At 42.1% G+C, this 25,439-nt stretch overlaps 1 protein-coding gene across 1 annotated transcript in view; it reads left to right on the forward strand.

The window, feature by feature from the left end:
* The window catches only part of TBK1 (TANK binding kinase 1), a 51,719-nt gene extending 41,170 nt beyond the window's left edge, over positions 1 to 10,549 (forward strand). Inside the window, exons 14-21 of the mRNA XM_037140313.2 lie at positions 2,633 to 2,754; positions 2,852 to 2,928; positions 3,437 to 3,476; positions 4,170 to 4,271; positions 4,395 to 4,491; positions 5,802 to 5,908; positions 6,131 to 6,202; positions 9,284 to 10,549. Coding sequence (XP_036996208.2) covers positions 2,633 to 2,754; positions 2,852 to 2,928; positions 3,437 to 3,476; positions 4,170 to 4,271; positions 4,395 to 4,491; positions 5,802 to 5,908; positions 6,131 to 6,202; positions 9,284 to 9,335 — 669 coding nt within the window. The 3' untranslated portion in view covers positions 9,336 to 10,549. The remainder of the gene's footprint in view (positions 1 to 2,632; positions 2,755 to 2,851; positions 2,929 to 3,436; positions 3,477 to 4,169; positions 4,272 to 4,394; positions 4,492 to 5,801; positions 5,909 to 6,130; positions 6,203 to 9,283) is intronic.
* The last annotated feature ends 14,890 nt before the right edge of the window (positions 10,550 to 25,439 follow it).

Here is a 25,439-nt window from a genome sequence, read left to right on the forward strand (position 1 = left end):
CTAGGACTGGGAATCGAACCGTGGTTGTCGGTTTGCAGGCCCGAGCTCAATCCACTAAGCTACACCAGCCAGGGCCAAATAAGTTTTCAATTTCTTGGTTTTCCTCTTCTCCTTCTGGCACCCCTATAATTCAGATATTGGAACATTTCAGGCTGTCCCAGAGGTTTGTAAGTCTCTCTTCACTTTTTTGAAATCTTGTTTCTTCATTTTATTCTGGTTGGATGTTTATTTCTTCCTTTTGTTCTAAATTGTTAGCTTTGAGTCCTGGTTTCCTTCCTGTCACTGTTGGTTCCCTGAATATTTTGCTTTATTTCACTTTGGGTATCCTTCATTTGTTTTTTTATTTTTTGACCAAGCTCAATCAGTTCTGTGAGCATTTTGATTACCAAGGCTTTAAATTCTCCATCAGATAGGCTGGCTATCTCCTCATTGCTTAGCTCTCTGGGGTTTTGCTTTGTTTATTCATTTGGGCCATATTTCTTTGTCTTGGCACACCTGTTAAGTTGTAAGGGGGCAAGGCCTTAGGTATTGGGGGAGGCCCCCTTGGCTGTGCTACAGCACTGCCTTGTGGGGAGGGGCCAGAGAGGGAACGGTGCAGCTCGCCTGCTCATCTCTAACACACTTTTCAACTCTCACCTGAGACTGGGCGTTTCTTCCACCGGGCTGTTGCCCCAAGTCCATAGTCAGCTTTGAGTCTCAGACTCGCCTTCAGCCAGCCCCACCCGCACAGTCTGCGGCCTTGTCGAGGTTTCTCTCTCTCGGTCAGCCTCGCCTGTGCAGTCTACCACCTCGCCGAGGGTCCTCACCAGTCTAGTTGTTCTGGTTCACTTTTTCTTTAATTTCTTGGTTGTCACAGTTTCATGCAGTTTGATTTTCTGACACTTCTGGTGGTTTATTGATTTTAGATTGGTTGTTATTCTCCTTTTGGTTGTGCGAGGAAGCAAAGGGTTTCTGCCTACGTCTCCATCTGGGCCGGAACTTATCTGTACCACCTCCTTCCTGATTTTTATCCGCCACACGTGGCTGTGGGACCAGCCTGTTCTGCCTCTCCAACCAGTCTGGATGTGGCTTCTTCTTCATATTTTTAATGTTTTATTTATTTATTTTTAGAGAGAAGGGAAGAGAAGGAGGTTGTGGGAGAGAAACATCAATGTGTGGTTGCCTCTCATGTGTCTCCTACTGGGGACCTGGCCTGCAACCCAGGCATGCGCCCTGACTGGGAATTGAACTGGCAACCCTTTGCTTCACAGGCTCGTGCTCAATCCACTGAGCTACACCAGCCAGGGCTTTTATATTTTTAGTTGTAGTACTTCTGTTCAGTTAGATTACAGGCTGTTCTGAAGGATGGTTGTTCTGTAATTTAGTTGTAAGTTTGATAATGCTTGTGGGAGGATGCAAGTACTGTTTGCCTACATTGCCATCTTGACTGGAAGCCCCAGCAATCCATGTTTTAACAAACACTCCAGAAGGTTACTGTGCTGCTAAAGTTTGACAACCATTGTTTTCAGTCTTCTCTTTTTATACGTATTATTAAATGTGCCCTGGGCAGTGTGGCTCAGTTCATTGTAGCATTGTCCCATAACCAAAAGGTTGTGGGATCAGTTCCCAGTCAGGGCACGTACCTAGGTTGCAGGTTCCTTGCCTAGTCCCGTCTGAGTACATACAATCCCCAGGCTGGGTGCATACAAGAAGCAACCAATTGATGTTTCTCTCTCGCATCAATCTTTCTCTCCCTTCCTCTCCCTTCTTTTTTCTCTAAAAGCAATGAAAAATGTCCTGGGTGAGGATTAAGGAAGGGAAGGAAGGAAAGGAGAGAGAGAGAGAGCGAGCAAATTATATTGTAATAACAGAAAGTACTATTTTGTCTTTTCAGTTAGCAAGGCTTGGTCAGAGTTTCTGACTTAACAGATGGGCCCCAAATGTGTATTTGTAACAAGTTCCCTTGTGAGGCCGAGGCTGCCAGTACAGTGCTGACAAGAGTATAATAAAAAAGGCACGTTTGTTGCTCACGGCAATGTGAACCCCCACTTCAAACTGCATTTGAAATGCAGTAGTATGTATCAAAACCCTTAAAATATTTGGATATCTTTATTCTTTAAGTCTAGCCTTTATCCTTTTTTAAAAAGGTTTACCAGTGCTTGGTTCTGTGGCAAAGAAATGGTACATTTACTGAGCTTAAAATGGACAGGATGTTTTCCTTTTCTGTTTTTAATAGGAATTACCTTTGGGGGGGTCTCCTGACATAGACAGCAAGCAGTCTTGGCTACGTGCATTTTGTCCTTGGGACCATGCCAGTTGTTCTCCTACTTGATTTTTTACAACTCTGTGAGATAGGGTATTAACCCTGTTTTACAGATAAAGAAACAGAAGCTTAATTGAATGATTAAAAGTATATTGTATGTTCTTTTAAAGGATATTTAATGTGAGACATGTTTTTAAAATGTATTAATACTAGTCTCATCATACCATACTCATGGTGGAAATCAACCTAAGAAACTCTTCTTACATTTAAAGATAAAAATATTCTGACGTTGAATTGAAGTAATCTGTAAAAGAAATAGGGTTCAGACTTTAGACTCCATTGGCACTGTGATTTTGGTAGACGTGATCTGAACTCATTGGTTTTCTTTAGCTCTCCAGTTCTCAGGGAACGATAGAGACCAGCCTTCAGGACATCGAAAGCAAGTTATCCCCAGGCGGGCTGTTGTCGGAGACGTGGGCCCATCAAGAAGGCACTCACCCGAGAGACAGGCAGTAGGTTATAACTTCCTTCGTAGTTTCTGCTCTGTTGTTAAATATCCTTTTGCACATCGACTCAGTTCATTTATTTGGGTTTTTCTTCCTTAAATAGTGTAGAAAAGCTACAAGTGCTGTTAAATTGCATCACAGAGATTTACTATCAGTTCAAAAAAGACAAAGCAGAACGTAGTAAGTAAAATTTGCCATTTGTTAATCTAATGAGTCAACCCTACTAGTTGTAATTCAGTTGCATTAATCTAGTATATTTGTAAGAGTGGCTTCTTATTTTTCAGAACTTTAATTCTGTCAGGAAAAGGGATGAAATGTACTTAAAAATTATTTTTAAAACCAACCTTTTGAATATTTTAAATCAGGGGTCATGAACTCCACAACCTGTAGAGGCCAGGCGTGTAACAGGCGTGACATGGGCCATCGCCTGATAATAAATGTTGGCAATTAATGTTTCTGTTTTAGTGTAAATAACTTGATTCTAAGTGTTGCAAGTTAATTTTTCTGTGTAATGTTAACACTGAACAGACCAAATAAAAGCATTTGTGGGCTGTATCGAATCCCTGGACCACAAGTTGGTGACATCTGCTTTAAACTCTTAGACTTTTTGAAGTAATCTCAAAAGAAAAAATACTATTTGTGATTTTATGATTGTACATTTACTTTTTTTTTTTTTTTTTGCTTTTAGGACTAGCTTATAATGAAGAACAAATCCACAAATTTGATAAGTAAGTGTCCAGATTGTGTTTAATAATTTTTTTAAAGATTTTATTTATTTATCTTTAGAGGGGAAGGGAAGGAGAGAGGGAGAGAAACATCAATGTATGGTTGCCTCTAGTGTCTCTAGTGCGTCCCCTGCCGGGAACTGGCCTGCAACCCAGGCATGAGCCCCGAACAGGAACTGAACCGCGATCCTCTGGTTCGCAGGCCCACGCTCAATCCACTGAGCTACACCAGCCAGGGCTTAATAATTATTTTTGATCGTTAATATGATTCTTCTTAGTTTAAATTAATTACAGTTAAAAATACATTTTAATGTTGGCTTTACAGTTACTACTCTGTGTGCACGTATTTGAGGCCCACCTTTTCCAGCCCCCCGTTGAGAGGTTACTGAGCTGGGAGGGTGAGGGCAGGCTGCTGTGCCTCGTGGGCATCTGCTGCAGAGGGACAGACTTACCGCCTCCTTCACCGTAATGTCAGCGATGGGTGTTTTTTGACTGTTCTCTGTTCTTGACTATTCTTCGTTCTCACTCTCCTTTTGCTGCTATAGTGTCTATCTTGAAAACTTTTGACATTTCGTAAATACTCCAAAGTCATGATATCATTACAGGAAACGAATTTTATATATTTGAAAATTTTTTAATATTAATAGAAACAGTGATACTGGTTTAAGCCTCTGATTATTTCTGAATTATTTCTAGGCAGAAACTGTATTACCATGCAACAAAAGCTATGACCCACTTTACAGATGAGTGTGTTAAAAAGTACGAGACATTTTTGGATAAATCAGAAGAATGGATGAGGTAGGTAAACTGTTTGGAAGATAATTAGTTGTAGTCGATACACATTTTCATGTACATTGTATATTTTAAGTAAGAGTAATATTCCATTAGATCGCTTATTAATTGATTCTTTTTGGTTTTCAGAAAGATGCTTCATCTTAGGAAACAATTATCATCCCTGACTAAGCAATGTTTTGATATTGGAGAAGAAGTATCAAAGTATCAAGACTATACGAATGAGGTACGGCTGGCTATCAAAGTATCTAGAAAATAAAACCTTTTTTTTCTATTAGGAAAAAGTGAAATATGCCCTGGCTAGTGTAGGTCAGTGGATTGAGCACGGGCCTCTGAAGCAAAGGGTCACTTGCTCAATTCCCAGTCAGGGCACATGCCTGGGTTGCAGGCCAGGTCCCCAGTAGGAGACACATGAGAGGCAGCCACCCATTCTTTCTCCTTCCCTTCCCTTCTCTCTAAAAATAAATAAATAAATAATTTTTTTTTAAGTGAAATAAAAATTTTTGCTGTTTATGTTTGATTTTGATTGTAAGGCAGAAATAGGACATCATATGTATGGATCAGCTCTCCTCACCCATTTGTGGAATATATTTTGAGCCAAGTTTTAAGAACTTCGATTTTAATTTTTTAATAAGATTTTATTTATTCATTTTTAGACAGAGGGAAAGGGTGGGAGAAAGGGAGAGAAACATCAGTGTGTAGTTGCCTCCCACACACCCACCGCTGGGGACCTGACCCTCAATTCAGGCGTGTCTTCCAGTCTGGGGACTGAACCAGTGACCCGTCAGTTCCCAGGCCGGCTCTCAGTCCACTGAGCCGCACCAGCCAGGGCAGATTTTAATTTTTTAAGATTTTATGTATTTATCTTTAGAGAGAAGGGGAGGGAGGGAGAAAAATAGGAAGAAAGACATTGATGAGAGAGAAACATCCATCGGTTCCCTCTTGCACACTCCTGTCCAGGGACCGAGCCCACAGCCCAGGCAGGTGCCCTGACGAGAAATCACACTGGCCACCTTCTGCTTTCTGGGACGACACCCAACCCAACCGAGCTGCACTGGTCAGGGCAAGAACTTAGATGTTTTACGATTAGAAAAACATCTGATGAACTATTAATTTTTCATCTATAAGAGATGATTTTTAAAAAAACAATATTGAAAGCCCTGGCTGGTGTAGCTCAGTGGATTGAGTGCGGGCCTGCGAACCAGACAATCGTGGTTCGATTCCCATTCAGGGCACATGCCTGGGTTGCAGGCTGGTTCCCTGTAGGCCAGTTCCAGCAGGGGATGCACGAAAGGCAACCATACATTGATGTTTCTCTCCCTCTCTCCTTCCCTTCCCCTCTAAAGATAAACAGAATCTTTTAATAATTTAAAATAAAATAAATAAAAACAATATTGATTTAAGTATTGTATCATTGATGGTTTTAAAGTTAAAACTTAAAGCTATAAAGGGTTATTAAAAACCTGTAACATTGATCTAAGATCTTTAATAAGTACTTTGTTCTGTGATTGATTTGGGAATCTTTTGATGTTTTAGTTACAGGAAACTTTGCCTCAGAAAATGTTTGCAGCCTCCAGTGGAATCAAACATACCATGGCCTCAATTTATCCATGCTCTAACACATTAGTAGAAATGACTCTTGGGTAAGAAAGTTATTATTTGGTAACTGTGACACTTCCCTTTGGTCGTTTTGTTTCAGTTGGTGATCTTGATTTTTACATTGAAATTTTTGATATTTGTTGTAAATGTGTTTGCAAATGTTATTTAGTGACTTAATTCAAACTATAGAACTAAAACATAATTCTAAAACATTTGCATACATTTTTGAGCAGAGAAGCTTATTTATTTTTATTTTGTATGTGTAGTATGAAGAAATTAAAAGAAGAAATGGAAGGGGTGGTTAAAGAACTTGCTGAAAATAATCATATTTTAGAAAGGTGAGTTCATGCAGACATCATTCTGCCCTGCAATTTTATATGCAGTCAGGCGTATGAATGTCTACATTTGTATCTCTTTGTCTTCCCTTATCAACAGGTGAGGCAGCGAGAAAGGGCTAGAAGGGTAGAATCCTTAGGTTTTTTACTTCCGTTATGTCTTTTAATTTGTTTGAGGTTGTTTGGATAAAGACCGGTCTACTATGATTGATTCCATTTTATAGAAGCACCAATTGATAAAATTATTTGTTTACTTACTTACTTGAATCAGTTTGTGAAAATGAAAATCTGTTGCACATTATTTTTTGTAACACTTTCTCATTAGAATCATAATGTTCAATTTTGGAATCAGAGTTGCTCACAAGGTGCCAGCACCCTGTTTGGGCTGGGTAACCTACAGAGCTTTCTGCAACCCTTGCAGGTGCACACCCTCCGCCATGGTGGTGGTTTGAGGAGGTGGGTGTCTGTTGCTCCACAGAGTCCTGATAGATAGGGAAAGGAGTTGGAAAATGTCGAGCCAATAAAGCCACTTTGAGATGACTGTTCCCTCATCCCCATTCTTCAGAGACATTAAATCATACTTGGTTTTCTAATAGAATAGATCCCTTCTCTCTCAAGCCCCTAGCTGTTCCTCTGTGGGCTCTCTAACCTCCAAAATCCTAATAAAAATAGTTCACATTTATATGATGTTTTATGCACTTGCAGTACACTGTCACGCTGCATTATGTCACTTAACATGCAGTCCAGCCTTACACAACAGCACAGCAGAGAGTCTTTATTCACAGTCTACAGATACGGAGGTTCATACCCCGAGAAGACATTTTGGACCTAAAACCCAGGCTCCGCTCTCCTCCTGAAATCTTTTCCGGACTATCAGGAAATCACACGATCTTTGAGCTCTGTGTAGAAAGTTATGAGACACTTCTGTAGTATTACTGATTTTTTAATTTAATGAATTGTAAAAAAAAAATTTTTTAAGGATTCCACCTGTTCTTTCTCATGCTGCCTCATCCCCACTGAAGTAATCACTATTAATTGTTTGTTGTACATGCGTGTTTTATAAGAATGAAACCATTCTGTTCACACTGGTTTAGTCTTATTTTTCACTTAAGGCTATATTATCAGAGGTACCTTTTTGAGTCCATATGTACAGCTTTTTTTCCCCCCCATTTTCAACAGCTGCCTATTTCAGTGCATGCAGTCTACCATAGCTATTCAATGCATCTCTATTGGGCATTTAATTCTAATTTTTTATAATTATAAACAGAGCTTTAGTGAACGTACTTGTATGCATATCTTCAGGCACTTGTGTAAGAATTTTTGATGGATCAATTTCTAGATGTGGAATTGTTGGTCAATAGTTATGCACATTGAAATTTTATAGGCATTGTTCATTTGTTCTTTAAAAAGTGTGTATGGTGTAGTCCCAAAGATTGTGCTTTTGTTAACACTGAATGTGACCAGTTTTTAAATGTTTGCCAATTCATTTAGTAAGAACTGATATCATTGTTTTAATTTGCATTTTTTGGTTAATAATGATGTCAAGCATCTTTTTATATGTTCATTTGATTTTTTTCTGTGTCTTGCCTATTAGGTTTTAAAATATTCTGTTGGTTTTTGGCAACTACATAGTAGTAATCTGTCTTTTTATAGCATTCGATTTATAATTTGTTTACAACTTCAGCTAAATCCTAAATTTATCTTGTAAGGTTAAAGATCAGCAAACAGAGGAGACTATTAAAATATACTTGAACAAAGTTTTTTTTTAATATTTTATTTATTTATCTTTAGAGGGGAAGGGAAGGAGAGAGGGAGAGAACATCAATGTATGGTTGCCTTTCGTGCGTCCCCTGCTGGGAACTGGCCTGCAGGGAACTAGCCTGCAACCCAGGCATGTGCCCTGACTGGGAATCGAACCACGATCGTCTGGTTCGCAGGCCCGCACTCAATCCACTGAGCTACACCAGCCAGGGCCTTGAACAAACTTTTGTACTGAATCGCTTAGGCCTTATGGAATGAAGTCCCCACTTCCCAGACTATGTCCAATAAGTAGGTTCTTCCTACGTTTTATCTGTAGGTTTATTTGACATCATACAAATGATATAACATGATACAATCATAACTAAAGTGACCTACTTAAGGATTTGTGCGAGAACTACAGCAGAAGCCAGGCCCTGTGCGCTGTCTTCATGTGAAAGGAGACTTCACTGTCGCTTCAGACTTTCTGTCAGAAATCACTTAATGTCATCCTTCCCAAATCAACTACCCCCTAATTTTATTATCCTCTTCAGTGAGGCAACCTTTCTTATATTCCTTTGTACACAAATTATTTTAGATATTTATTCTTCTTTACTCTCTTTCTCCAAGTATGGTAATCTTCCATCAGAATGTTTCCGTATTCACCTCAACAGCTCCTTCAGCTCTCCTTCCCCGCTCACAAGTGACTGCTTCTAACACCACCGGTCTCCTGAACCCCCAGGCTCTTCCCTCCGTCCCGGGGTTTCAGCCAAAATCATCTCCCCAAATGCTGGTCTGATCGCTCAACTCCCTTGGCTCAAAAATGTCTAAATTCCTATTACCTAAAAGGCAAGTCTAAATTCACACTTGAATTCAAAGAATATAATAGTCTGTGCCCAGCCTATTCCCCCAACTTCATTTCCCACTACTCTCCAAAATAACAGTCCGTGCTCACTTCATCAGCACAGATGCCAAGAGAGCAGTCCGTTCTAGCAAGGGTCCATCCCTCACTGTCCCTTTAGTGTGTTCCTCTTACTCTCAGCTCCACTTCTTTGCTTATAAACCCCACCCCACCAAAAAGAAATTACCCAGTTCTTCCTAACACTTTCTGGATTACAACACTCTCCGTGTTCTCTTAGGAAATCTTTCTAAGCCACTGAATTGTATTTTTCTACATATTTACAATACTACCACTGTTTTCCAGTAAGAAATAGAGCAGTTTATAGTTGCTTAAACTCTTTAAAAATAACAGTTTATTCCTCTGAAAAGTATTCTGTGGTCTTCATTAAAATGTTAGGGACCAAATAAATGAATCTTCTGAGATTGCCTTTTTTCTTCGGTTTTTAGGTTTGGCTCTTTAACCATGGATGGTGGCCTTCGCAATGTTGACTGTCTTTAGCTTTCTAAGAAGTTTGAGAAAAAAGTTTCAGTTTGCACAAGAAAATAATGCTGAAGCATCAAATGAATGCTTCTACAGGTTCTGTCTTGTTTCCATAGTTCAGTATTGATGTGGTCATGTAAATATGTACAATATTGTAAATACATGAAAATATATATAAATTTTTGGCTGCTGTTAAGATGTAATTTTACCTTTTAACATTTATAATTATATGAGGACATTTGGCCTCAGCGAGCACTAGAAGAAAGCCATGCCTGCTGCGGGGTGGGGGGGGGCGTTGGTCGTCCACTCTTCTGCATAAGGCTACGTCAGATGTGTCTGGCTGCCTACTGGAGGCATTTGTAAAGGGAACCAAAACGGGCAGCCTTACAAAGCAGAAGACTGACGGCCCACACTTCTGTAAGTGGTGGGATGGAGAGGCGGCCTCTGTGGCTGGGGTGCAGAACCGAACCACTGTTTTCACAAAGGTCACAATATTTTTAGAAGGAGAGTGGCATTATTTTATTTTACAGGGTGCCCAGGTCCCAATTATCTTCATATCTTTTTACTTTTCAGATAAACTATTGAGCAAAATTTTTAAGTGATTTCATTAAAAACTATTCATTTTTGTTTTGCCCATGAATTTTAAATTGTCATAAAAAATTAGGATCATTTCAACTGTTCTGAGCTGTGTATTTCTTTAGTTCTGCTTACTACTTGAACAAATATCAATAAATTTCTCAGTTTTAATGTAAAGAATGTATATTTTTCTGTGTACAATAGTTTGAGAAAGAGTTATCTTTTGAAAGAAAGAATATGGGTGATGATGGTAAATAAGTCTCAGACTGTTGGATATAGGAACGATTTTGTGTCTCTTCTAAACCCACGGATTCCAAGTGTAGTAAAAGTTCTTTCGTAAACTTACGCTGCACAAATCCAAAGGGGACGACATTCTCTGAAAAAAAGTGCTCAGAGTTCTAGACTGAATGATTACACTCAGCAAGAAATTATTTCATCCAACCAGGATTTGTTGGGCTTTTGGTTTCCAGTGTATCAGATTATTGAAGTGTGATCATATACAACCGGTGTGTCCATGATGAAGATGCTGTGTCCTAAGGAGTGAGCAAATATGACTATCAAGAACATTGGAAAACTGAAAATAAATTAGGGTTCTGTTTGAAATCTCAAACTGATACATTATTATAGTAAGGAATTTTAAATGTCACCTACACACATCATAAAAGGAAATGCATAGGTTGAATGACTTACATAGTTATCTCCTATCAAATATCTTCTGCTTCTATATGGGATGAAAGGGTATTTAGTCCCTCTTGATTTTAATTTTCAATTTGGCTTTAAATACATAGTTTAAGTAACTATCACTGAACATTAGATAGTATTCTACTTAAATTATGTAATCAGTTAATATATTCACAGGTTTTTTAAAATTTCAGTGCCTCTAGAAAAGAATACCAATAAACCCTTGCAAACAGGGGTTACATTTTTATAAGGTAATTGGTAAAACAATTCTGTTCCACATTAGTATTGGTTAAGACTTACAGTTTTATTCCCCAGGTTAAAAAACAAAATTCATTTACTGTGTAATTGGCTTTATTCATAATTGGGTAGCATCTCATGTAGCAAGCAGAGAGATACTATGAGGATTTACACAAAATGGAAGGCTTTTCAGAAAGGAGAGTGGGACAAGGGAGTCATCAACAAAAGAAAAATGAAAGTTTCTGTGAGAGTCATGAAGAGTTCAGGGCAACAATGGCTTCTCGGTGCCTGAGCATGGCATTTTCTGTTGGCTGGGTCTGTGGCCGGGCAAGAAGAGAATCTCCCTTCTTCCTGCTGGAGCAGTAAAGTAGATTCGCTGCCTGTTGGAGATGGAGGGGAACTTACTGTTCGAGGTAGTAGACAAGGAGCAGGACACTCGAGCTTCCTCTCCAGGCCTCACCCACTCCAACTGCAGCTGAAGTTTTCTTTGTTGCACATCCAGACAGTAACATGGAAATCAAACAGTCAACTCCGATATTTTACCCTCAAAAATGCGTTCTTGTTTAAAGCATCTTAAGTCGATAAATACACGGTGACACCAGTGTACTAACCTAATGTTCTGGATGACTATTCAAGTAAAATTAGCTTTATATTTTTTTAAATTAATTTTTATTTTGGAAGGGAAAGGAGGGAGAAAGAGATGGCAAGAAACATTGATGTGAGAGATAAACACGGATCCGTTGCCTCTTGCACGTGCCCCAGGAGACCCCACCTGCAACTTAGGCACATGCGCTGACTCAGAATTGAACCAGCAACCTTTCAGTTTGTGGGATAGTGCCAACCAACTGAGCCACACTGGCCAGGGCCAAAATAAGTTGCATCTGTAGTTCCTGTAGTGTTTTTCTCCCCCAGTATTGTGATATTTTTCCAGAAGAAAAGGATTAACGTTGTACACGTAGTGACTTAATATAGAGAAGAGAATATAGTTCTAAGAACAGAAGTAATTGAAACAAATGAAGGTAAAGTATGTGAAAAAAGGGGATGTTTTCAAGGAAATGAAAAGGGAACTAGAGGATAGGGAAGACGTGGAAATCTCATAACTTTTAAAGTTTGGCTTCAATTTTTAGAAAAATTAACAAGTACTACATACATGGCTTACAGACCTCATTACACTGTGTGAAGCAGAGTGTCTCTTAGATATAGAAGATCTTTTCCTCAAAATATTTTCTTAAAAATATAATACCTTTATTAGTAAATTATCCATAAAAATTAGAATAATCCTGATTCGTCTTGTTTTTCTGTTTTAGAGCAATGAACACCATTTTTTGTGGGGTTTTGTACTAAAAATAAGATAACGTTTGGGATTAGAAAAGGAACTCTCAGTAGGAATAAGCAATCTCAGCTGAAATGTCAAAAATTTGTTCATCTTTCAGAATCACAGCCACAATCAGGAGCTAGTCTTCTAGTTTCACCCCATCCGGAAGTACATTCATTGTGCCTTGTCTTTGAGGAAGTGCTACAGGAAGTGTATCTTACATTTTTAGAACTGAGAATTTCTAGGGCAAACATTGCAGAAAATAAAACAGGAAGTTTTGTCCTAACTGGTGCGGCTCACCAGTTAGGACAAACAGAAAGGTTTGTCATCCCACAAACAGAAAGGTCGCAGTGCCGTGCCCAGTCAGGGCACACGACTGGGTCATGGGCCAGGACCTCACTTGGGGGCCTGCTGGAGGCAACTGATGGATGTTTCCTTCGCACATCAATGTCTCTCTCCCTGTCTCCCTCTCTTTCCCTCTCTCTAAAAATAAAATCTTTGTTTTCTAAGAAGTCTTAAAACTATCATTTCAGCTGGGTCCACTACCCCTCTTTTAAGAAGACAAAAGTATCTGAAAAGTATGCACTGTTGTTTTAGTTGACCTTCCTCTCCACTTGTCACTTGTAAAAAAGACTCAAAGTCCAAATTTTTAAGAAATACAGAACATGGAGTAGAATAGAAAAAAACGAAAATATCTGTCCTGGAAGTTACAACTAATATTATAATATCCTTTGGAGTTTTTATTAAAGTGTGAATCAGTGCCAAAAATGTAGTGTAGCATGTAAAAGCACAGCCCGGATATTTACATCGAGCAGTTTTAGGGACTAAGCAAGCTGTGAATACGCATCTTTGAACATAAACAGAATGCTCAAGGACCATTTGTTAGACAGTTTCAGGAGTGATGATGAGAGAGAAGCTCAGCCTATTTGCGGAGTAGGCAACTAAACATTGGTGTCTGCTGAAATAATACAGTGGTAAAGAAAGGTCAAGGTAAACGCTCAACAAGGGGTTAAAGACCAAAACAGGACTTTGGGGGAAAGCTTGTTCTTTTACAACACTTCGTGACTTAGAAGAATCAATTTTTTTTATCTGGGATAAATTCCTGCCACAGTTTAAAAACTGCAGTGAAAATGTACAGAACTAGTGAGATCAAGGCTGGTAATGAGTTAATCCCCACTACACCCTTGGAATTGCCATTGACAATTCTGTTGGATGCTGGCTGCATGATTATGCTTTTGTGAAGGAGGATGGGGGGAGGCGGTGTCTGTGCTTAAAAATTACCATGTTGCATCAGATTAGAGTTTCTGAAGCTTAAACCTCTTTCTTCACAAACAGAGAACATCTATTAATACAATTTCTACTTATGAGGGCTAAAGTCAAAGGACAAACTGAGGGAGCGACAGGAAAAGGCGAGTTAGGGCTAACAATGGTCCCCAGACGCTGGCTGAGAGTTCACAGCTAGAGTGTCGTGTGGGTGCTGCTGTGTTTTCCTCACGCGTGCTCTCTGTGGAGAGGCGTTCTGGAGCCCTGGTCGTTCCAGCTATGGCCACAAGAAGAACCTTCAAAAGAACAGGCTGACTCTGGTACTGGTTTCCCAAAGCACCAACCTGCTCAGAGAACCGAAATCCAAGTTGCCCTGGAGGCAAGTGGGAGGTAAGTTAGCTCAGGCTAACTACATTTTTTTTCTGTTGCCATAATGAAGGCCTCCCTCAAGTAGGAGGGGAAAATAAAGTTTTTAAAGCCTTCAGAAAGTATTAGTGCAGTTCTCTAAAGGAAAAATTGAAGCAATTTGAAGGTGAGGTGATGTTAAAGGCCATGAGTATTTTTATAATCCAATTTTGTGCTTTTTAGGCATTTAGGTTCAGAGTTTTCTATAGGGAGGTGGAAATATTTATCTTTAAAATCACAAGTTAAGAAACTCTTATTTTCAATGAACCTTAATTTTTGGAATAAGTTCATTATAAACAAAAAAGAGTAAGTTGATCACAGTGAGTTCTCCTTTTCTAGAAAACTGAGAAGGTCACTAGCCCTTAATTTCTTTTGTTTGGGTCAGTTTATGCAGCATATTTTAGCCAGGGGTTGATGTGAGATTTTAAAGCACCTAAGTAGGCTCGTGCATAAAGCCCTGCATTTTCTGTCCAGTCTCACCTGACTGGGACCTGAAACGATGAGGAGAGGGAGTCAGAGGGAACCGGCGGCCTCTCCAGCTCAGTGTCCGAAGCTCCTTCCACAAAGAAGGTCACACCCCTTCCTTCTCTGCAGGTGGGAGCAGGCCGGACATCTGGCCCAGACTAAGGTAAGCAAATTCTTTTATTTCATAATGTTTCACTTTGCAACTGAATTAAAATTCTGTTTCCTCGACACCCATGTAGCTCTGCATCTTATATAAATGCTTAACATTTACCCCTTATTTGAGAGATTATCAAACATAATCTGATGATCTGATAGATGACCCAGCACCAAATCCTCCTTTAAATCAACACAGAAACAGGTATGATGCGTAATCGCCAAGGAAGGTATCTGATTAAGAAATTTATAAAGTGTAGCCTTGGCTGGTGTAGCTCAGTGGATTGAGCGCAGGCCTGCGAACCACACGATCGCGGTTCGATTCCCAGTCAGGGCACATGCTTGGGTTGCAGGCTGGTTCCCTGCAGGCCAGTTCCCAGCAGGGGATGCACAAAAGGCAATCATACATTGATGTTTCTCTCCCTCTCTCCTTCCCTTCCGCTCTAAAGATAAATAAATAAAATCTAAAAAAAAAATGTATAAAGTGTAAGACCTAGTTCACTTCAACAATCCATTTTTCCTAGAATTAATATTTTCTTTCATTCTTTTTCACTACCAACATATGGGGAATCTAACTTAATAGTTCAAAAGTCCCTCTGTTACGTATATACACACATGCATGCACATATATGTTTCATATGTGTTGTGTGTATTATATATCATCTCTCAGATATAGAATAGCATAATTTGGGATGTTAGAGCCCCAAGAGAACTTAGAACAAGCATCTCCAATCACTTCACTTTAAGATGAGGAAAGTGTCTCCAAAAGGCTAAATATCTTAACCTTCCAAAACGGTTACATGGGAAGAACCAGAGGTGTACATTACCTCACCTAATTATCGGCCTATAGGAGACCGTTCTCCATGACATGGGCCCAGCGGCCACCCCTGAAACAGTTACTGCAAAGTAACTTTCTAAAATCCATGCTAAACTTTCTAATGACAAGTGCAACCGGTTCAAACCACTTTTGCCCTTTTCATTTGCAAATAATCCCTCTTCAGTGATGTGATGAGCAGCACTGGCTCCTTTGTTCTCTGTAAAAGGTAACCACCTAAAGCAACCTGTGCATAGTAAATGAGGACCATCATGTAATGTGCTGAGAAACCCAATAAAGGCCGGTCAGGGCAAAGGCTGTAGCTTTTGCTGCCCTTGAGAGAAAAGCCATCCTTGCCCTTTCCCTCCACTGGACTCGGTAGTCCGTGTGAATGTCTCATTTCATCCATAATGATGCGAACACTGTGGGCCGGTGTCTGCATCATGGGCCCAGTGCTTTTTAACCACACCGCTGTGCTGTGGTTTGTGGATGGCAGGACTGTGAACAGACAGACCCTCTCCACGCTCTCCAGGCTCATCAGTGGATAGCCTGTGCCTACACGGTTTGGTCATTTCTCTTCCCAAAGGAATTGCTAGTACTCTCATTAGTTTGGAGAGTAATAGACTTTCCAATAATCTTTTCACTTACAATCTGATGAAATACAGTCTTGCTGAGATATTACCCCATTCTAATGAGATTATTGAAATTACGCCTTATAGAATTATATCCCCTCAAGGTCATTAACTATCTTTCATTCTATCTTCAGTGTTTAACGATGTTTTGTATAATGGGCAGTTAATAACTGTGTGTCTTATGAATTGATTTATGAAGACCGCTATGTGGGATTTAAGTTGGAGGAATTAGAAAAATGAATTGACTCTTAGAAATCTTCTAATTCCTGTGGATTCTTGCTCCAATCTTCTGTGTTCATTGTTGGATTGTGGCCACCTACAAAAACAGCTCAACATTCCCATCTCTTCAGGAATTAATTCTGTTACTCATCAGTAACCTGTCGTCATCTGTAGGTTATTGGTGTTGCTACAGAACTATGCCAAGGTTTCCCTAAGCACCGCTATATCAGTCAGCCCCACTTGAAAACTTAAATGATCTTAAGGCAAGACCAGTGATTGATATTTTAATTATTAAGTGAAGGCTCCCAAATAACTTTCACCATGTAACTTAACAAACTTTAGCTCACTGTCCTTCATTTCCTCTGTATTCCTCATCTCTGACTTACAATCAAGTCAAAGGTTTAAACCTCAACTATCCGTGCAGAACCCAGAGCCTGAGAGAGCGGTAGTGCAGTGGGAAGAGCCCGGATGTCAGTGTGGGACCTTGGGTTCTGCTCCTGGGAGTGCGTGGCTCTGAGCAAGTCATTAACGCCCAGACTGGAGCTTTCTCATCTGTCAGAGGTAGGAATTGGACTTGATCCTAAAGGTTCCTCCCAGCTTTGTCTGTGCCGTACATGAAGATACAGTAACCAAGTGATGGTAGTTGCTGCAGAGAGCAAAAATGAGGAGGGTTTCTTGAAGCCAAGTAGCACGTCACCATGTATTCATTTACAGAAATAGGACTGGCATTGTTAACTGTCACGGTATCTGATCATTTACATTAAATCCTGTTTAAGGAGATTAAATGCCAAATGCATACATGCTCTCCCCAGAAAGACAAATATAATATCTAGACTCCCCATTTGTAGGTATAAGCCCTGACTTTGAGGTTTCCACATGTCTGAGTCAGCACCGGGTTATGTGTAACGGGCTCCAGGGCACTTTGGAGCTCCCAGTAAGCATCCCGGCCGTTTGATTTCCACAGCTGGGCCAGCACCTTTGGGGCCCAGCTCTTCCTGGCATTTTCCTAGTCATTACTGATCACGAGTTCAACATGGCTCCCAGGATACCTCCTTGGGGACATAAGTTTAGCCTATTCATTTTAAAAATATTTTCTGTGTAACTCCTTCTCATTATGGCTTATAAGACAACCAAACCGTCAGACTGGAATAAGAGCTACAACATCAGTGATTACCTGGCAAGAGATGAGGAGGACTGACTGATGGCCCACAAGGGCGGATGAAAATATGTTGTATTCTCACCGGGCAGTGGTTATATGGGTGTGTGTGTCAGAGGTCATCCAGTGGAAAACAGGGGCATTTTGTTATATTTAATCTATACTGCAAGGAAGTTAATCTAAGTATTTACACACACACTCACACTGAAGAGATTTAATCACCCGTGGAACACATCTCCCTCTTTCTCCTTCCTTTCCCCTCTCTCTAAAAATAAAAAAAAAAAAAAAAAGATCAGAGCAGCAATGTGGTGAGAAGCTCAGGCACTCGAACCAGCTACCTGGCTCCTCACCTCAGCTCCACTGCCGTCGGCGTACGGTTTTGGTCGGGTTCCTCAGTCTGTCTCCGAAATGGGGATAACAACAGTGCCTCCCTTGTAAGATGATTTATGAAGATGAAGCGAGTTGATAGAAATAATGCATTTAGATCAGAATCTGACACATAATAAGTGCTGAGTAGATTTTAGCTTCTATTTCTAGTCATAATGGTGCATTCAAGAAAGCTGCTTAAAAAAATAAAAAAGAGCCCTAGCCAGGTGGCTCAGTTGGTTAGAGCATTGTTGGTTAGAGCAACAATGCCAGTCCTATTTCATATTCCATGCACCAAGAGGTTGCAGGTTCGATCCCCAGTCAGGGTGCATATGGGAGGCAACTGATCCATGTTTCTCTCTCACCTTGATATTTTTCTCTCTTTCCTTTACTTTCTCTTTAAAAAAATAAATAGATATATCCCCAGATGTTTCTTTCTAATTAAAAAAACAAAAAACAGTAAACTGCTAGTTTTTTATCATTTTAAGCAAAAAAAGAGTTACTGGTTCCCAGACCGGGAACCTGGAAATGCTGTGTGAAAGTGGTGCTGGTGTTCCAGTTCTCTGCGTTTCTGTTAATGGTCCTCCGAGGTAGAAATATTGAGGTCGTTACTGAAAAGAGGCCACTGGGAAAAAAGAGAGAAGCCAAAGTGCCTGACAACTGGAGGCGTTGCTTTAGCCTCGGGAGGGTGCACATGAAGAGTCTAGGAAGACGGCCTTCGAATGTCTCTGAGCCCGGCAGCAAAACCAAGAACAGACAGTGGGCCACATCCAACTCAACCTTCGACAGCAAAGAAAGCCATTAGTAGAGTAAGGCAACCTACTAGGTGGGAGGAAATATTTGCAAACCATATACCTAATAAGGAATTAATTTCCAAAATATATAAGGGACTCCTATAATTCAATAGCAAAAGAAAAGGCTTGTTTTTAAAATGGGTAAAAGACTCAAACATTCATTTCTCCAAAAAAGACATACAAATAGCTAACAGGTACAATGAAAAGATGTTCAATATCACTAATTAGCCGGGAAATGCAAATCAAACCCAAAAGGAGATATCACCTCACACCTGTCAGGATGGTTATTATCAAAAAGGCAAAAGAAAGCAGGTGTTGGAAGTGGAGAACGTGGAGCCCATGCACTCTTTTGGTGAGAATTCAAACTGGTGCAGCCACTGTGGAAAGCAGGATGGAGCTTCCTCAAAAAAATTATACGTTCCAGCAGTATGACCCAGCAATCCCATTTCTGGGAATTTGTCCCAAGGAATTGACATCAGGACCTCGAAGAGATAGTAGCACTTCTCTGTTCAGTGCAGCATTATTAATGATCATCAAGATGTGGAAACAACCTAAGTTTGTCAGCAGAGGAGCGGATTTTGTTAGACGTGGTGTGAACACACAGTGCAGTTGGATTCGGCCTTTAGAAAGGAAATCTCGCAGTGCATGACAGCGTGGATGGACCTTGAACATACCGTACACTGCGTGAAATAACCAGTCACAGAGGGACAACCGCTACATGATTTCACGTATGTGGGGGTATCCAAAATAGCCAAGCTTGCCCTGACCAGTATGGCTTAGGTGGTCAGGCATCATCCCACAAAGAGAAAGGTCGATTCACAATCAGGGCACAGGCCTGGGTTTCAGGTCTGATCCCCAGTCAGGGCGCATACAAGAAGCAACCAGTTGATGGTTCTCTTCCTCTCCTTTGCCCCTCACTTCTCTCCCTAAAAATAAATAAATGAAATCTTTTTTAAAAAATAAAATAGCCAAACTCATAGAAGCAAAGAACAGAACAGTGGTTGCCAGGGGCTGGGGGAGAGAGGCAGAGGGGAGCTGCTGGCCACCGGGTATGAAACTTGGGTTGTGCAAGATGGATAAACGCTAGAGATCTACTGTACGGCATTATCCCTACAGGTAGCAATGTTGCATTGTACACTTTTAAATCTGTGAAGAGGCTCTCATGTTAAATGTTCTTACCAGAATAATTTTTTTTAATGTTTTGAGGTCAAAGGAGCTAGAGATGGTCATTCTTTTTTTTTTTTATTTGTTTGTTTTACTTTGTTTTTAGAGAGAGGGGAAGGGAGGGAGGCAAGAGAGAAACCAATGTGAAAGGGAAAAATACATCGGTTGCCTGTTGTCTGTGCCCCGACTGGGGACCAACCCTCAGTTTAGGCATGGGCCTTGCTTGACCAGGAATCAACCGCCAACCTTTTGCTTTGTGAAACAATGCTCAACCAACTGAGCCACACAGGTCAAGGCAAGATGGCCATTCTTTAGAAAAAATGAAGGCAGTGTCAACTCAATAAAGAGTATGCCCAAGGGCTCTAGAATTAGCCTGCTGATGAAAGGCTAGCAAACAGAGAGGGGGAGTGGGCTGGGCCACAGTTACTCCATGCAGTTGGAAACGGTTTGCAGGGCCATCTAAAGAAGGGCGTGGAAGCTGGGGTGACCTCCATCAGCGGGGGAGCTCCCCAGTTATGGCCTAAAAGGGGACAGAGACAGGGCCCCCCACCTCACCCAAGAACTGGGCCCAGTGTCATCCTCCTGCTGCCTCCGATGGCAGGGACCAGCCAGCTCCATCCTCTGCAGGCCAGCTCAGCTGTGCCCCTCACCTCAGCACTGAGAAGACAGTCAGAGGGTGGGGACTAAAGCAATAGGGAGCAGGGACTGTTCTTAAAAGGGGAAACCTGGCCCCACTCGGAGGGCAGAGGCTGAGACTGGGCTCACAGTCAGATGACAGCGTTTCTTTCCTTTCCTCACCCCCCCCTCTGGTCCACATGCCCCCTTGAGTATGTCCTTCATGGCAGGGAGGCGTGCTAATAAGAGAAAAACTCAGAAAGTAAGTAAATCCACCTAGGCGAGAATTAACATCAAGAAAGTCTTGATTTTGATAATCCAATGCGGAAAAAAAGTTACATGTGGATCACATAACACGCACAAAGGAAGAAAGAACGGTGTCCACAGATATCAGGATTGTGGGTCCTCTTTCCTTCCTTTTTGTGTGTCTGTGCTTCTGTTTTCCAAAGCTTCATCGTGGTCATTACCACTTACCGGGGGACAACCATGCCTGCCACCTGTCCCACAGCACTGCAGGTGTTATTACCCTCCCGTCTCACTTTATTTTAACCAAAGAAGGAATCAAAGAGGGTCGAAGGCTCAGGGGCTCAAACAGGCCAAGTAACTTCCCTATACCACGCAGCTGAAAGTGGCTCCAGCTGGAGAAATGAATTTTAGTTTCAGCTGTGGCCGAGTCTGAGCTTCCGGCCCCGATCCGGCGGCACCCCCCCAGGCCGCTTCCCCACAGCAGTGGGGACGTAACCCTTCTGCCTGCTGGAGGACTCATCCCTAGAGGAGAGAAGGAATCTGCAGTTCCGGAGACCTCAACTGGCCAAACTTCAGTGTTTAATTGCACACTTACATATTATTTTTTACTTACTAAAGTTTTTCAAAATGTACAGCTGGTGAGACTTCTTGTTCGTACGTCCTCACCAGCAATGGGGCATCCCCGCTTTTGGTGCTCGGTGAACTTGAGCTTCGTGCTTTGAAAAGGGTTGAGTGGGTCCTTCACTAAGGAGCTCCTGAGGGGCTGCCCCGGCCAGCGACCCAGGTCTTGGCTCAGAGACAGCAGCTGGGTTACAGGCCTACTACATTTGGGAACTTCCTGGCAGAGTTTGTCATACACCGCTTTGTCAAACAAGACCAGCTTATTGAGCTTGTCCCAAACTTTGTCTTTGGACCACTTCTTTTTGGCCTTGACCCCAGATTTGTTCACTAAGTCTTTGTCTTTCCTCACGGACCTTCCAGCTCCTTTCTTCTTGTCGTCCTTGGGCAGTGAGCAAAAAGGTCACAGGGAGAGCAGCTGCTCCCGCCGCTGCCTCCACAAGGTGCCAGACGAAGAGCCACCTCTGCGTTTTCTAGAACCACAGCCAGCTTCCGGACTCCAGGAGGCATGGAATGCCCTCAGAAGTGCAGTGTGTTTCCAGACGGGTCTGGAAAGTTCAGTCAAAGTAGAACACCTTTGAAAATACCAAAAAGTCTGTGTTACAGGATGAATCTTCTCCAGGCTCGAAGTCATTCTTTTATTTTTTTCAGAGCATATAAAATAAAAACAGAAATTGCAACAGGACTTCTGTTCTCCAGATGTCAAGGCTGTTATTTTCATCTCGACTCCCACTGGGGGATGCGGGAGAAATTGGCGGGGACTTGTCTTTAGCATCTTTTAGTCACCAAGGCACCAGCATGGTGGTAAGCCAGGGCTGTTTTTGAAATATGTGGTAAGAACTTTTAAAATTTTTAAATCAATTTTTGGACAGAGAGAAAAACATTGATTTGTTGTATGTGCCCTGACCTGGCACCCTTGGTGCATGTGGAGTATGCTCTAACCAGCCGACACCCGGCCAGTAAGCGTTAGAAGGTTTTTTTGTTGTTTGTTTTGGTTTTGGTTTTTTTAAAATATATTTTATTGATTATGCCATTACAGTTGTCCTATTCCCCCCTTCATTCCCCTCCACCCCGCACACCCCTCCCCCACCATTCCCCCCTTTAGTTTATGACCATGTGTCTCAGGTTTTTTCGATTCTATATTTCCTCTACTATTCTTACCCTCCCCCCTATCTATTTTCTACCTACCATCTATGCTACTTATTTTCTGTACCTTCTCCCCCCTTCTCCATCTCCCACTCCCCTGCTGCTAACCCTCCATGCGATCTTCATTTCTATAGTTCTACTCCTGATCTAGCTGTCCTCTTAGTTTGCTTTTGTTTTAGGTGTGGTTGTTAATAACTGTGAGTTTGCTGTCCTTTCACTGTTCATCTTTTTTATCTTCTTTTTCTTAGGTAAGTCCCTTTAACATTTCATATAATAAGGGCTTGGTGATGATAAGCTCCTTCAACTTGACCTTATCTGAGAAGCACTTTATCTGCCCTTCCATTCTAAATGAAAGCTTTGCTGGATAGAGCAATCTCGGATGTAGGTCTTTGAATTTCATGACTTGGAATACTTCTTTCCAGCCCCTTCTTGCCTGTAAGGTCTCTTTTGAGAAATCAGCTGACAGTCTGATGGGAACTCCTTTGTAGGTGACTGTCCCCTTATCTCTTGCTGCTTCTAGGATTCTCTCCTTCATTTTCATCTTGGCTAATGTAATTATGATATGCCTTGGTGTGTTTCTTCTTGGGTCCAACTTCTTTGGGACTCTCTGAGCTTCCTGGACTTCCTGGAAGTCCATTTCCTTTGCCTGATTGGGGAAGTTCTCCTTTATTATTTGTTCAAATAAGTTTTCCACTGGTGGCTGTGCCTTTCCCCCTTCTGGTTCCCCTATAATTCGGATGTTGGAATGTTTAAAGATGTCCTGGAGGTTCCTAAGCCTCTCCTCATTTTTCTGAATTCTTGTTTCTTCATCCGTTTCTGTTTGGTCATTTTTTTCTTCCTCTGGTCCACTCCCTTGATTTGAGTCCCAGTTTCCTTTTCATCATTATTGGTTTCCTGTGTATTTCCCTTCATTTCAATTAGTTTAGCCTTCATCTGTTCCTTTAATTTGTGACTAAAATCAACCAGTTCTATGAGCATATTGATCACCAGTGTTTTGAACTGTGCATCTGAGAGTTTGGCTGTTTCTTGATCACTTAGAGTTATTGGCTCTGGGGCTTTGAGTTCTTCTTGAGCCATAACGTTTTTGTCTGTTCGCACCTGTTACATATGAGTAGCGGAGCCCTAAGTGTTCACCAGGGCGGGGCCACCCAGGTCTCTGGTTTGTGACGCTGTATGTGGGGGCGGGGTCAGAGTGGGGCAATAGCGGTCCCCTCTGCTGCTTCCTGCCACTGGGGCCTGCAGGGTCTGTCTCACTGCACACTTATTCTGGTTTATCTGTGCGTGAATGTGTGACTGCGGTCAGCCAGCTGCCTTGCTCCCTCACTGGGTACACCTGTTGCTACTCCACACCTGGGATCCTCCAACCGCCACCCAAGTGCCTGGGTCGGTCCAGTGGATCTTTCCTGCCCGACCCCGCTCCTCCAGTTGCTGGCTCTGCCCATCTTACCGGTCTGGCTGAAGGGTTCGTTGTTGTTGGACTTCTGTATAGTTCAGTTTTCTGTGTTTTGGTTATGTTTTTGTTACTAAAACTTTGTTGTCTTTAAACTTGGTTGTGCACGGAGGCACAGTGTTTCCACCTACGCCTCCATCTTGGCCGGAAGTCTGTTTTTTTTTATTTTTAAAATATTTTATTTATTTTTAGAGAAGGGAAAGGAGGGAGGGAGAAGGAAAGGGAGAGAAACATCAGTGTGTGGCTGCCTCTCATGTGCCTGCAGCCGAGGATCTAGCCTGGGCAGGTATCCTGATCAGGAATCGAACCAGTGACATTTGAGTTCGCAGGCCGGCACTCAATCCACTGAGCCATACCAGCCAGGGCAGTGTGAGAAGTTTTTAGTCCCCATCCTTACCCTTCCTCCTCCTCCCACCAGGCCAGCATGCACATAGAGGGGCAGAAACATGTACATGCACTCACAGCACCTCATCTAGCCTCTTGCCACTGGTCACTCTGAGATTGTTTGGATGATCTGTCTTAGGTTTTTTACCAAGAGAAGGTGACTGTGACAGCTGTGCACCAAGAGTGCCAACCCAAGGAATTAAGGGACTATGTGTGTCCCCCACTCCCACAGCCACCATTAGTCCCCCAGCCATGGTTTCCACAGCCACCCACCTGTTTGATTCCAGCTAAAGAGGTCGGGCATACAGGAGTTTCTCTGTCCCAAGAGGGGTTTAAGATGTAACAAAACTTAGATCACTAATGCTGGTATTCGGGTGGCCTCAGGGAAGCAGGTAGAAAAAGTTAGCCCCATTTTCATTCCCCTCCCTCCCCCGTGGGCTGTGGAGCCCCTCTGCCAGTCCAGGCGTAGAACTGTTGCTTCTAGACCGGCCACATTCCCCAAATCCAGGCTGTTGGGCATGGGGTGGTGTTACTGAACAACAAGTCCGGGGGGGGCGCAATATTTGGCCTACCCAGGGATGCCAAAAACTGCTACAGAACAGGGGTCCATCCCAAGGACGGTATACTAATATCTACTGGGCTCTTCTGTCTGCTGCCAATTGGAAAGACATCTCTCAATGCTAGAGATTTGTGAAAAGGAAAGGAAAAGTTTATTTAATGCTATTTAGGCTTAATGCCTCTACCAAAATATCAAAGTCTTTTAGGGTATACACCTGTACCCACACAGCTCTTGCTTCTCCCACTGTCCCAACTCCGGGTACCGTAAATCAGGAAAGGAACACGCATCTGTTTTTCAGGCCCCTGGCACCATCAGCTGTGTCACTGTGCAGGATCTCTAGTTAATCCAAAGTCATGTGCACCCTCTCACGGTCCACTGGCAAGAGTTCTTTGTACCCAGTTCCAGTCAAAGTCTCTCCTGCTTTTCAGGCCACACAGCCAAAGGGGGCACCCCAAATCGGAGTGGGCCTCTTCTACCAAAGCTGCAGGGGTCCGCGCTCCACCAAAAGCATGTGTCTTTCTTCTTCACCTGGCTGCAGGGATCTCCATTCTGGCAAAGCTGCGTAGTTTTCCCTTTCACCTGGGAAAGAGGGGGTCTGCACTCTGCCAAAACTACGTGGCACCCTCTTTCACCTCACCAAGAGGGGGTCCTCACTTTGCTGAAACCGTGTGGCTCTCCCTTTAATGGTTGCCGTGTCTGGCTTTTAAATTCTCTTGCCCATCTTCCTCTATACCCCTATTTCCGACTCCTCCCACGATCAGTTACACCTGCCAGTATTTCTGTATTAATACAAGTTTACTGGGCTGCCATCATTAGTCTGGGCGGGTGTGGCCCCATGTCCTCGAGCCAATCTTCTCCAAGCTC

Source organism: Artibeus jamaicensis, unplaced genomic scaffold (assembly GCF_021234435.1).
Source record: "Artibeus jamaicensis isolate MK-2021 breed Jamaican fruit bat unplaced genomic scaffold, CSHL_Jam_final contig_233, whole genome shotgun sequence".
Taxonomy (NCBI): Eukaryota; Metazoa; Chordata; class Mammalia; order Chiroptera; family Phyllostomidae; genus Artibeus; species Artibeus jamaicensis.